At 23.6% G+C, this 16,450-nt stretch overlaps 1 protein-coding gene across 1 annotated transcript in view; it reads right to left on the reverse strand.

The window, feature by feature from the left end:
* The window catches only part of LOC143227571 (muscle-specific protein 300 kDa-like), a 314,242-nt gene that overhangs the window by 57,428 nt on the left and 240,364 nt on the right, over nucleotides 1-16,450 (reverse strand). The window contains 3 exon segments of the mRNA XM_076459000.1: nucleotides 12,677-12,963; nucleotides 15,300-15,905; nucleotides 16,256-16,442. Of these exon segments, the coding sequence (XP_076315115.1) occupies nucleotides 12,677-12,963; nucleotides 15,300-15,905; nucleotides 16,256-16,442 (1,080 nt within the window).

Consider the following 16,450-nt stretch of genomic DNA (forward strand, 5'->3'; position numbering starts at 1 on the left):
TGTACTAAATATACTTTATAAAAACACTACTTCTTCAAACTCATCTAATAATTATTATAAAATATATTACCTGTACTAAATATACTTTATAAAAACACTACTTCTTCAAACTCATCTAATAATTATTATAAAATATATTACCTGTACTAAATATACTTTATAAAAACACTACTTCTTCAAACTCATCTAATAATGTACTAAATATTTATAAAAACACTATAAAATATATTACCTGTACTAAATATACTTTATAAAAACACTACTTCTTCAAACTCATCTAATAATTATTATAAAATATATTACCTGTACTAAATATACTTTATAAAAACACTACTTCTTCAAACTCATCTAATAATTATTATAAAATATATTACCTGTACTAAATATACTTTATAAAAACACTACTTCTTCAAACTCATCTAATAATTATTATAAAATATATTACCTGTACTAAATATACTTTATAAAAACACTACTTCTTCAAACTCATCTAATAATTATTATAAAATATATTACCTGTACTAAATATACTTTATAAAAACACTACTTCTTCAAACTCATCTTCAAACTCATCTAATAATATTATTATAAAATATATTACCTGTACTAAATATACTTTATAAAAAACACTACTTCTTCAAACTCATCTAATAATTATTATAAAATATATTACCTGTACTAAATATACTTTATAAAAACACTACTTCTTCAAACTCATCTAATAATTATTATAAAATATATTACCTGTACTAAATATACTTTATAAAAAACACTACTTCTTCAAACTCATCTAATAATTATTATAAAATATATTACCTGTACTAAATATACTTTATAAAAACACTACTTCTTCAAACTCATCTAATAATTATTATAAAATATATTACCTGTACTAAATATACTTTATAAAAACACTACTTCTTCAAACTCATCTAATAATTATTATAAAATATATTACCTGTACTAAATATACTTTATAAAAACACTACTTCTTCTTCAAACTCATCTAATAATTATTATAAAATATATTACCTGTACTAAATATACTTTATAAAAAACACTACTTCTTCAAACTCATCTAATAATTATTATAAAATATATTACCTGTACTAAATATACTTTATAAAAAACACTACTTCTTCAAACTCATCTAATAATTATTATAAAATATATTACCTGTACTAAATATACTTTATAAAAACACTACTTCTTCAAACTCATCTAATAATTATTATAAAATATATTACCTGTACTAAATATACTTTATAAAAACACTACTTCTTCAAACTCATCTAATAATTATTATAAAATATATTACCTGTACTAAATATACTTTATAAAAAACACACTCATCTTCTTCAAACTCATCTAATAATAATTATTATAAAATATATTACCTGTACTAAATATACTTTATAAAAACACTACTTCTTCAAACTCATCTAATAATTATTATAAAATATATTACCTGTACTAAATATACTTTATAAAAAACACTACTTCTTCAAACTCATCTAATAATTATTATAAAATATATTACCTGTACTAAATATACTTTATAAAAACCTTCTTCAAACTCATCTAATAATTATTATAAAATATATTACCTGTACTAAATATACTTTATAAAAACACTACTTCTTCAAACTCATCTAATAATTATTATAAAATATATTACCTTTATAAAAACACTACTTCTTCAAACTCATCTAATAATTATTATAAAATATATTACCTGTACTAAATATACTTTATAAAAACACTACTTCTTCAAACTCATCTAATAATTATTATAAAATATATTACCTGTACTAAATATACTTTATAAAAACACTACTTCTTCAAACTCATCTAATAATTATTATAAAATATATTACCTGTACTAAATATACTTTATAAAAACACTACTTCTTCAAACTCATCTAATAATTATTATAAAATATATTACCTGTACTAAATATACTTTATAAAAACACTACTTCTTCAAACTCATCTAATAATTATTATAAAATATATTACCTGTACTAAATATACTTTATAAAAACACTACTTCTTCAAACTCATCTAATAATTATTATAAAATATATTACCTGTACTAAATATACTTTATAAAAACACTACTTCTTCAAACTCATCTAATAATTATTATAAAATATATTACCTGTACTAAATATACTTTATAAAAACACTACTTCTTCAAACTCATCTAATAATTATTATAAAATATATTACCTGTACTAAATATACTTTATAAAAACACTACTTCTTCAAACTCATCTAATAATTATTATAAAATATATTACCTGTACTAAATATACTTTATAAAAACACTTCTTCAAACTTCTTCAAACTCATCTAATAATTATTATAAAATATATTACCTGTACTAAATATACTTTATAAAAACACTACTTATCAAACTCACTAATAATTATTATAAAATATATTACCTGTACTAAATATACTTTATAAAAATATTACAAACTTCATCATCTAATAATTATTATAAAATATATTACCTGTACTAAATATACTTTATAAAAAACACTACTTCTTCAAACTCATCTAATAATAATTATAAAATATATTACCTGTACTAAATATACTTTATAAAAACACTACTTCTTCAAACTCATCTAATAATTATTATAAAATATATTACCTGTACTAAATATACTTTATAAAAACACTACTTCTTCAAACTCATCTAATAATTATTATAAAATATATTACCTGTACTAAATATACTTTATAAAAACACTACTTCTTCAAACTCATCTAATAATTATTATAAAATATATTACCTGTACTAAATATACTTTATAAAAACACTACTTCTTCAAACTCATCTAATAATTATTATAAAATATATTACCTGTACTAAATATACTTTATAAAAACACTACTTCTTCAAACTCATCTAATAATTATTATAAAATATATTACCTGTACTAAATATACTTTATAAAAACACTACTTCTTCAAACTCATCTAATAATTATTATAAAATATATTACCTGTACTAAATATACTTTATAAAAAACACTACTTCTTCAAACTCATCTAATAATTATTATAAAATATATTACCTGTACTAAATATACTTTATAAAAACACTACTTCTTCAAACTCATCTAATAATTATTATAAAATATATTACCTGTACTAAATATACTTTATAAAAACACTTCTTCTTCAAACTCATCTAATAATTATTATAAAATATATTACCTGTACTAAATATACTTTATAAAAACACTACTTCTTCAAACTCATCTAATAATTATTATAAAATATATTACCTGTACTAAATATACTTTATAAAAACACTACTTCTTCAAACTCATCTAATAATTATTATAAAATATATTACCTGTACTAAATATACTTTATAAAAACACTACTTCTTCAAACTCATCTAATAATTATTATAAAATATATTACCTGTACTAAATATACTTTATAAAAACACTACTTCTTCAAACTCATCTAATAATTATTATAAAATATATTACCTGTACTAAATATACTTTATAAAAACACTACTTCTTCAAACTCATCTAATAATTATTATAAAATATATTACCTGTACTAAATATACTTTATAAAAACACTACTTCTTCAAACTCATCTAATAATTATTATAAAATATATTACCTGTACTAAATATACTTTATAAAAACACTACTTCTTCAAACTCATCTAATAATTATTATAAAATATATTACCTGTACTAAATATACTTTATAAAAACACTACTTCTTCAAACTCATCTAATAATTATTATAAAATATATTACCTGTACTAAATATACTTTATAAAAACACTACTTCTTCAAACTCATCTAATAATTATTATAAAATATATTACCTGTACTAAATATACTTTATAAAAAACACTACTTCTTCAAACTCATCTAATAATTATTATAAAATATATTACCTGTACTAAATATACTTTATAAAAACACTACTTCTTCAAACTCATCTAATAATTATTATAAAATATATTACCTGTACTAAATATACTTTATAAAAACACTACTTCTTCAAACTCATCTAATAATTATTATAAAATATATTACCTGTACTAAATATACTTTATAAAACACTCCTTCTTCAAACTCATCTAATAATTATTATAAAATATATTACCTGTACTAAATATACTTTATAAAAATATATTACACTAAATATACTTCTTCAAACTCATCTAATAATTATTATAAAATATATTACCTGTACTAAATATACTTTATAAAAACACTACTTCTTCAAACTCACCTAATAATTATTATAAAATATATTACCTGTACTAAATATACTTTATAAAAAACACTACTTCTTCAAACTCATCTAATAATTATTATAAAATATATTACCTGTACTAAATATACTTTATAAAAAACACTACTTCTTCAAACTCATCTAATAATTATTATAAAATATATTACCTGTACTAAATATACTTTATAAAAACACTACTTCTTCAAACTCATCTAATAATTATTATAAAATATATTACCTGTACTAAATATACTTTATAAAAACACTACTTCTTCAAACTCATCTAATAATTATTATAAAATATATTACCTGTACTAAATATACTTTATAAAAAACACTACTTCTTCAAACTCATCTAATAATTATTATAAAATATATTACCTGTACTAAATATACTTTATAAAAACACTACTTCTTCAAACTCATCTAATAATTATTATAAAATATATTACCTGTACTAAATATACTTTATAAAAAACACTACTTCTTCAAACTCATCTAATAATTATTATAAAATATATTACCTGTACTAAATATACTTTATAAAAACACTACTTCTTCAAACTCATCTAATAATTATTATAAAATATATTACCTGTACTAAATATACTTTATAAAAACACTACTTCTTCAAACTCATCTAATAATTATTATAAAATATATTACCTGTACTAAATATACTTTATAAAAACACTACTTCTTCAAACTCATCTAATAATTATTATAAAATATATTACCTGTACTAAATATACTTTATAAAAACACTACTTCTTCAAACTCATCTAATAATTATTATAAAATATATTACCTGTACTAAATATACTTTATAAAAAACTACTTCTTCAAACTCATCTAATAATTATTATAAAATATATTACCTGTACTAAATATACTTTATAAAAACACTACTTCTTCAAACTCATCTAATAATTATTATAAAATATATTACCTGTACTAAATATACTTTATAAAAAACACTACTTCTTCAAACTCATCTAATAATTATTATAAAATATATTACCTGTACTAAATATACTTTATAAAAACACTTCTTCTTCAAACTCATCTAATAATTATTATAAAATATATTACCTGTACTAAATATACTTTATAAAAACACTACTTCTTCAAACTCATCTAATAATTATTATAAAATATATTACCTGTACTAAATATACTTTATAAAAACACTGTACTAAATATACTTTATAAAAACACTTCTTCAAACTCATCTAATAATTATTATAAAATATATTACCTGTACTAAATATACTTTATAAAAACACTCTACTTCTTCAAACTCATCTAATAATTATTATAAAATATATTACCTGTACTAAATATACTTTATAAAAACACTACTTCTTCAAACTCATCTAATAATTATTATAAAATATATTACCTGTACTAAATATACTTTATAAAAACACTACTTCTTCAAACTCATCTAATAATTATTATAAAATATATTACCTGTACTAAATATACTTTATAAAAACACACTACTTCTTCAAACTCATCTAATAATTATTATAAAATATATTACCTGTACTAAATATACTTTATAAAACACACTACTTCTTCAAACTCATCTAATAATTATTATAAAATATATTACCTGTACTAAATATACTTTATAAAAACACTACTTCTTCAAACTCATCTAATAATTATTATAAAATATATTACCTGTACTAAATATACTTTATAAAAACACTACTTCTTCAAACTCATCTAATAATTATTATAAAATATATTACCTGTACTAAATATACTTTATAAAAACACTACTTCTTCAAACTCATCTAATAATTATTATAAAATATATTACCTGTACTAAATATACTTTATAAAAACACTACTTCTTCAAACTCATCTAATAATTATTATAAAATATATTACCTGTACTAAATATACTTTATAAAAACACTACTTCTTCAAACTCATCTAATAATTATTATAAAATATATTACCTGTACTAAATATACTTTATAAAAAACACTACTTCTTCAAACTCATCTAATAATTATTATAAAATATATTACCTGTACTAAATATACTTTATAAAAACACTACTTCTTCAAACTCATCTAATAATTATTATAAAATATATTACCTGTACTAAATATACTTTATAAAAACACTACTTCTTCAAACTCATCTAATAATTATTATAAAATATATTACCTGTACTAAATATACTTTATAAAAACACTACTTCTTCAAACTCATCTAATAATTATTATAAAATATATTACCTGTACTAAATATACTTTATAAAAAACACTACTTCTTCAAACTCATCTAATAATTATTATAAAATATATTACCTGTACTAAATATACTTTATAAAAACACTACTTCTTCAAACTCATCTAATAATTATTATAAAATATATTACCTGTACTAAATATACTTTATAAAAACACTACTTCTTCAAACTCATCTAATAATTATTATAAAATATATTACCTGTACTAAATATACTTTATAAAAACACTCACTAATAATTATTATAAAATATATTACCTTCTTCAAACTCTAAATATACTTTATCTTCTTCAAACTCATCTAATAATTATTATAAAATATATTACCTGTACTAAATATACTTTATAAAAAACACTACTTCTTCAAACTCATCTAATAATTATTATAAAATATATTACCTGTACTAAATATACTTTATAAAAACACTACTTCAAACTCATCTAATAATTATTATAAAATATATTACCTGTACTAAATAAACTTTATAAAACACTACTTCTTCAAACTCACCTAATAATTATTATAAAATATATTACCTGTACTAAATATACTTTATAAAAAACACTACTTCTTCAAACTCATCTAATAATTATTATAAAATATATTACCTGTACTAAATATACTTTATAAAAAACACTACTTCTTCAAACTCATCTAATAATTATTATAAAATATATTACCTGTACTAAATATACTTTATAAAAACACTACTTCTTCAAACTCATCTAATAATTATTATAAAATATATTACCTGTACTAAATATACTTTATAAAAACACTACTTCTTCAAACTCATCTAATAATTATTATAAAATATATTACCTGTACTAAATATACTTTATAAAAACACTACTTCTTCAAACTCATCTAATAATTATTATAAAATATATTACCTGTACTAAATATACTTTATAAAAAACACTACTTCTTCAAACTCATCTAATAATTATTATAAAATATATTACCTGTACTAAATATACTTTATAAAAACACTACTTCTTCAAACTCATCTAATAATTATTATAAAATATATTACCTGTACTAAATATACTTTATAAAAACACTACTTCTTCAAACTCATCTAATAATTATTATAAAATATATTACCTGTACTAAATATACTTTATAAAAACACTACTTCTTCAAACTCATCTAATAATTATTATAAAATATATTACCTGTACTAAATATACTTTATATAAAACACTCCTTCTTCAAACTCATCTAATAATTATTATAAAATATATTACCTGTACTAAATATACTTTATAAAAACACTACTTCTTCAAACTCATCTAATAATTATTATAAAATATATTACCTGTACTAAATATACTTTATAAAAACACTCCTTCAAACTCATCTAATAATTATTATAAAATATATTACCTGTACTAAATATACTTTATAAAAACACTACTTCTTCAAGCTCATCTAATAATTATTATAAAATATATTACCTGTACTAAATATACTTTATAAAAACACTCCTTCAAACTCATTTAATAATTATTATAAAATATATTACCTGTACTAAATATACTTTATAAAAACACTACTTCTTCAAACTCATCTAATAATTATTATAAAATATATTACCTGTACTAAATATACTTTATAAAAACACTTCTTCTTCAAACTCATCTAATAATTATTATAAAATATATTACCTGTACTAAATATACTTTATAAAAACACTACTTCTTCAAACTCATCTAATAATTATTATTATAACCTGTACTAATATTACCTAATAATTATTATAAAATATATTACCTGTACTAAATATACTTTATAAAAACACTTCTTCAAACTTCTTCCTGTAAACTCATCTAATATCTATAATATTATAAAATATATTACCTGTACTAAATATACTTTATAAAAAACACTACTTCTTCAAACTCATCTAATAATTATTATAAAATATATTACCTGTACTAAATATACTTTATAAAAACACTACTTCTTCAAACTCATCTAATAATTATTATAAAATATATTACCTGTACTAAATATACTTTATAAAAACACTACTTCTTCAAACTCATCTAATAATTATTATAAAATATATTACCTGTACTAAATATACTTTATAAAAACACTACTTCTTCAAACTCATCTAATAATTATTATAAAATATATTACCTGTACTAAATATACTTTATAAAAACACTCCTTCAAACTCATCTAATAATTATTATAAAATATATTACCTGTACTAAATATACTTTATAAAAACACTACTTCTTCAAACTCACCTAATAATATATTATAAAATATATTACCTGTACTAAATATACTTTATAAAAACACTACTTCTTCAAACTCATCTAATAATTATTATAAAATATATTACCTGTACTAAATATACTTTATAAAAAACACTACTTCTTCAAACTCATCTAATAATTATTATAAAATATATTACCTGTACTAAATATACTTTATAAAAAACACTACTTCTTCAAACTCATCTAATAATTATTATAAAATATATTACCTGTACTAAATATACTTTATAAAAAACACTACTTCTTCAAACTCATCTAATAATTATTATAAAATATATTACCTGTACTAAATATACTTTATAAAAACACTACTTCTTCAAACTCATCTAATAATTATTATAAAATATATTACCTGTACTAAATATACTTTATAAAAAACACTACTTCTTCAAACTCATCTAATAATTATTATAAAATATATTACCTGTACTAAATATACTTTATAAAAACACTACTTCTTCAAACTCATCTAATAATTATTATAAAATATATTACCTGTACTAAATATACTTTATAAAAACACTTCTTCTTCAAACTCATCTAATAATTATTATAAAATATATTACCTGTACTAAATATACTTTATAAAAACACTACTTCTTCAAACTCATCTAATAATTATTATAAAATATATTACCTGTACTAAATATACTTTATAAAAACTACTTCTTCAAACACTAATAATTATTATAAAATATATTACTTCTTATACTTTAAACTCATCATCTAATAATTATTATAAAATATATTACCTGTACTAAATATACTTTATAAAAAACACTACTTCTTCAAACTCATCTAATAATTATTATAAAATATATTACCTGTACTAAATATACTTTATAAAAACACTACTTCTTCAAACTCATCTAATCCTGTAAAATATACTCATTCTTCAATAATAATTATTATAAAATATATTACCTGTACTAAATATACTTTATAAAAACACTACTTCTTCAAACTCATCTAATAATTATTATAAAATATATTACCTGTACTAAATATACTTTATAAAAACACTACCTTCTTCAAACTCATCTAATAATTATTATAAAATATATTACCTGTACTAAATATACTTTATAAAAACACTCCTTCAAACTCATCTAATAATTATTATAAAATATATTACCTGTACTAAATATACTTTATAAAAACACTACTTCTTCAAACTCATCTAATAATTATTATAAAATATATTACCTGTACTAAATATACTTTATAAAAACACTACTTCTTCAAACTCATCTAATAATTATTATAAAATATATTACCTGTACTAAATATACTTTATAAAAACACTACTTCTTCAAACTCATCTAATAATTATTATAAAATATATTACCTGTACTAAATATACTTTATAAAAACACTACTTCTTCAAACTCATCTAATAATTATTATAAAATATATTACCTGTACTAAATATACTTTATAAAAACACTACTTCTTCAAACTCATCTAATAATTATTATAAAATATATTACCTGTACTAAATATACTTTATAAAAACACTACTTCTTCAAACTCATCTAATAATTATTATAAAATATATTACCTGTACTAAATATACTTTATAAAAACACTACTTCTTCAAACTCACCTAATAATTATTATAAAATATATTACCTGTACTAAATATACTTTATAAAAATTATTATAAAATATATTACACTAAATATACTTCTTCAAACTCATCTAATAATTATTATAAAATATATTACCTGTACTAAATATACTTTATAAAACACTACTTCTACTTCATCTGATAAAAACACTACTTCTTCAAACTCATCTAATAATTATTATAAAATATATTACCTGTACTAAATATACTTTATAAAAACACTACTTCTTCAAACTCATCTAATAATTATTATAAAATATATTACCTGTTGTTGCCTTCATTTCATGGTTTGGCATGAAGTACCTTTGACTAAATTGTGTTGTGACTTTTAACTGTTTACGTGTATTCTGTATGTTTCTAAAGAGAGAGATGTGTGTTTGTGTCTACAATATCTTTCCCACTTGTTCTTAATGTCTGTTTCCTTCATTTTCTTCTGTATTGAGTACGAAAGCATCCATTGTCAAAGTGTTTATATAAACATATTTTACACCAACATTCTTAGCATGTTAGATGTTATAAATCATGTTAATTCTGTTTTTAAATAGGCAGTCAATGATCTACATGTTATCACTGCTGACCTATACTCCAAAGTACTACTGTGGTGTATGAGTTATGTATCTTGGTAGCCATTATGTCTAGGAACAGAAGATTAGTAATTTATTCTGTTTCTATGGTGAGTTGTATGATTTCTTTATATCTGTTTGTTAAAATACATCCAACCCACATTTTGGGTATTAAAGCAGTTATTTTTTTAATCAAGTAACTTACATTTTATTATTTCATTTATTTTTTTCATACATCTAATATATTTATTTTGTAATTTTTCATGTTTTTTATCATAAAGAGTATTTTGTGTTGTTAATTTAGTATGTGAATTTAGGACTAACCTAAGTACATTAAAACTGGGTGAATGCCCTGGGATATTATCATGTTTACAGCTAAAAATATAACATGCAAAAGAACATGACTGATGAAACCTAATCCTTATAAGTAAGCCTGGTAAATTAAAATAATTAACATCTTAATTTTAATTTTTGATGTATTAACAAAGCTTGTTTAGATAAAAAATGTTCCACAGAGAGGTTACTCAAGACTGGTAATATAAGGTGAGACCACACCTAGGCCTTTTAGTTGTTTGTGGTTGTATTTATTTTCATGTTGTTAATTGGAATTATAAAGAAGTGCATGAAGATTGTCAGTTGGGTCTATTACTTGTGAGTTTCAACCTGAGTATTTGCAGCGTGTCAGGGGTTTGGTACATTAAATATTATCTAAGCCTTATTCCATGGGTCTTTAATGTCTCAAAGAGGGAATCTGTTCAAATCTGCTCAAGTTTTTTTTCAGACATGTTAATCTACTCATTATTACCATTTATCCAAGGAGAAAAATGCATCACTGCAACCATCCTTGACAGAACCAAGAATAAACATGAAAAACATATTAATCATATCATTACAACCATCCTTGACAGAACCAAGAATAAACATGAAAAACATATTAATCATATCATTACAACCATCCTTGACAGAACCAAGAATAAACATGAAAAACATATTAATCATATCATTACAACCATCCTTGACAGAACCAAGAATAAACATGAAAAACATATTAATCATATCATTACAACCATCCTTGACAATGGATACCCTGAGCATGTGATGAAGAACACAAAAACCAAGACTAAACATAGAGAAAATAACATGACCATGTAACCCTAAGTTAACAAAATGAAAAACAATTATATTGCAATACACCTAGACCAAGTTACGTATAGACCCAGTAGGCAGCAGAGACATCACTAAGAACATTCTTTGTCATTATGGATTTCAATATATCAGAAAACCAAAATACAACAAAAGTTAGAATGGAAAGACCATAAATGACATACAAGAGTGTGATACCATTCAATAGCCCATCACGCTGTAGATCACCAAACAATAACATTCTACATCTAACTCACTAATAACATAAACAATTTAGCATAAAAGTTGGTAAAATCTGGATACTTTAACCTAACATGAAAGTTGGTAAAACCTGGATACTTCAACCTAACACAGAAGTTAACAAAACCTGAACACTTCAAGCTAACACAGAAGTTGGTAAAACCTGGATAATTGAAGCTAACACAGAAGTAAACAAAACCTGAACACTTCAAGCTAACACAGAAGTGAACAAAACCTGAACACTTCAACCTAACACAGAAGTGAGCAACATCTGAATACTTCAACCTAACACAGAAGTGAGCAACACCTGGATACTTCAACCTGACACAGAAGTGAGCAACACCTGGATACTTCAACCTGACACAGAAGTGAGGAACACCTGGATACTTCAACCTAACACAGAAGTGAGCAACACCTGGATACTTCAACCTGACACAGAAGTGAGGAACACCTGGATACTTCAACCTAACACAGAAGTGAGCAACACCTGGATACTTCAACCTGACACAGAGTGAGGAACACCTGGATACTTCAACCTAACACAGAAGTGAGAAACACCTGGATACTTCAACCTGACACAGAAGTGAGGAACACCTGGATACTTCAACCTAACACAGAAGTGAGAAACACCTGGATACTTCAACCTAACACAGAAGTGAGAAACACCTGGATACTTCAACCTAACAGAGAAGTGAACAAAACCTGATAGTTCAACCTAACATAGAAGTGAACAAAACCTGATAGTTCAACCTAACATAGAAGTGAACAAAACCTGATAGTTCAACCTAACATAGAAGTGAACAAAACCTGGATCATCAGTTACTATTTGGGAGATCGTATGAGCTACTTACAAGAACAACAAACACATTAAGAGTAAAAAAATGATAACTGGTAGTTACTTATTATTTAGGTGGTTGTGCAAGCTGCTTTATACATTTCTGTTTGCCTACCTACTGTTATATTAGAATAGGATTATTACTTATTATTTAGGTGGTTGTGCAAGCTGCTTTATACATTTCTGTTTGCCTACCTACTGTTATATTAGAATAGGATTATTACTTATTATTTAGGTGGTTGTGCAAGCTGCTTTATACATTTCTGTTTGCCTACCTACTGTTATATTAGAATAGGATTATTACTTATTATTTAGGTGGTTGTGCAAGCTGCTTTATACATTTCTGTTTGCCTACCTACTGTTATATTAGAATAGGATTATTACTTATTATTTAGGTGGTTGTGCAAGCTGCTTTATACATTTCTGTTTGCCTACCTACTGTTATATTAGAATAGGATTATTACTTATTATTTAGGTGGTTGTGCAAGCTGCTTTATACATTTCTGTTTGCCTACCCACTGTTATATTAGAATAGGATTATTACTTATTATTTAGGTGGTTGTGCAAGCTGCTTTATACATTTCTGTTTGCCTACCTACTGTTATATTAGAATAGGATTATTACTTATTATTTAGGTGGTTGTGCAAGCTGCTTTATACATTTCTGTTTGCCTACCTACTGTTATATTAGAATAGGATTATTACTTATTATTTAGGTGGTTGTGCAAGCTGCTTTATACATTTCTGTTTGCCTACCTACTGTTATATTAGAATAGGATTATTACTTATTATTTAGGTGGTTGTGCAAGCTGCTTTATACATTTCTGTTTGCCTACCTACTGTTATATTAGAATAGGATTATTACTTATTATTTAGGTGGTTGTGCAAGCTGCTTTATACATTTCTGTTTGCCTACCTACTGTTATATTAGAATAGGATTATTACTTATTATTTAGGTGGTTGTGCAAGCTGCTTTATACATTTCTGTTTGCCTACCTACTGTTATATTAGAATAGGATTATTACTTATTATTTAGGTGGTTGTGCAAGCTGCTTTATACATTTCTGTTTGCCTACCCACTGTTATATTAGAATAGGATTATTACTTATTATTTAGGTGGTTGTGCAAGCTGCTTTATACATTTCTGTTTGCCTACCTACTGTTATATTAGAATAGGATTATTACTTATTATTTAGGTGGTTGTGCAAGCTGCTTTATACATTTCTGTTTGCCTACCTACTGTTATATTAGAATAGGATTATTACTTATTATTTAGGTGATTGTGCAAGCTGCTTTATACATTTCTGTTTGCCTACCTACTGTTATATTAGAATAGGATTATTACTTATTATTTAGGTGGTTGTGCAAGCTGCTTTATACATTTCTGTTTGCCTACCTACTGTTATATTAGAATAGGATTATTACTTATTATTTAGGTGGTTGTGCAAGCTGCTTTATACATTTCTGTTTGCCTACCTACTGTTATATTAGAATAGGATTATTACTTATTATTTAGGTGGTTGTGCAAGCTGCTTTATACATTTCTGTTTGCCTACCCACTGTTATATTAGAATAGGATTATTACTTATTATTTAGGTGGTTGTGCAAGCTGCTTTATACATTTCTGTTTGCCTACCCACTGTTATATTAGAATAGGATTATTACTTATTATTTAGGTGGTTGTGCAAGCTGCTTTATACATTTCTGTTTGCCTACCTACTGTTATATTAGAATAGGATTATTACTTATTATTTAGGTGGTTGTGCAAGCTGCTTTATACATTTCTGTTTGCCTACCTACTGTTATATTAGAATAGGATTCTTCCTTACTCAAATATACACTTTAAGAATAAATAATAACTTATCTGTAATTAGTTACTATTTTGATTATACTATATGTTACTGGTTAGAACAACACATGTATTAAGAATATAAAATAATAGGTAAATAAATGGTAGTGAGGTGATTTTACAGGCTAATGACCAGGACAACAGACATATTTAAATGTGATAATGTTATGGAAGTTGCCGATGTTATACCTTATGTTTTATTATGTCCTCCTCTACAGCAGGCAAATAAAGAGCTAAGAGAGGGCGTGTCTTCACTGCTACATCATCTTTTCTCAACTGCTCAAGTATATCTTCTAGGTCATTTACAAGCCTCTTTTGTTCAGCCATCATGTTCTCGTGGTCAGACTTCATCTTCTGAACTGTCTTTTTCAAGTTATTTAGCTGACTTTTCAGTTGCTGAAGCTCATCCATAACAGAATTACGATCAGAAACAGAGCCTTCTCTTCCAATCACTTCCCCTTTATCTTGAGCAGCTGTCAGTTTGGCTTCACATTCCACAATCTGGTCAAGGAGATTCTGATACTTTCTTAGTTTCTCTGCAGAATCAGCCTGGCTTTCTTCCACTACTGTGATAGTCTTGGTGCATTTGCTAATAACGCCTGTTATATCTCTTATACTTGAATGATACTGTTCCCGCAGTGCAACGGACTGTTTGATTCTCGCATGCTGGTCTTCTGCAGCCCTAACTGCATCTTGGTACTGGTTTAACAGTTTTTGTAGTTCTTCAGTGAATTGAGAATGAGGTTTTAGCTGGTCTATTTTTTCTTCAACTTTTTGAAGTTTCTTCAAAACTTCCTAAAAAGTTTCAAACATCATAAGTTAAAAACAGTTAGAACTTTAGACCCTAGTAACATGGAGTCAAAATCACATACAACTAAACAAAAGTATCCTCATTCATTTACACAAAATCAAGGAATATTACATACAAAATCACTAATGCATTTTGCTGTTTTTCTGAATAAGAATTGCACACATCAGGGTTTTACACATTTTAGTAATGAAGTTGTAAACAAACAGACTTCTATTATCCACATAATAACAAAAATACAACTTTTAATTTGAGCCAAACTACTGCCATTGCAACCTCATTATGGCTAGAAGTGAAAGAATTGTCTATTATTTTAAGATTATTGTAAATCACCCACTTCACAGGTCTCCAGCAAGACACGTGAATCCTCTACAGAGACACCCATTGGTTGATTGAGAGTACACAGAGTCGTTTGGAGTTCTTCTAACATTTCTGTGGTTTCTTCAACACGAGTCACTTGTTCATGACGGACCAGAAGAGCATCTTCCAATGCTTGTAGGCGTTCTTTGATGAGTTCTTCTAACCTGAAGGT

The sequence above is a fragment of the Tachypleus tridentatus genome, chromosome 9 (genome assembly GCF_004210375.1).
Source record: "Tachypleus tridentatus isolate NWPU-2018 chromosome 9, ASM421037v1, whole genome shotgun sequence".
NCBI lineage: Eukaryota > Metazoa > Arthropoda > Merostomata > Xiphosura > Limulidae > Tachypleus > Tachypleus tridentatus.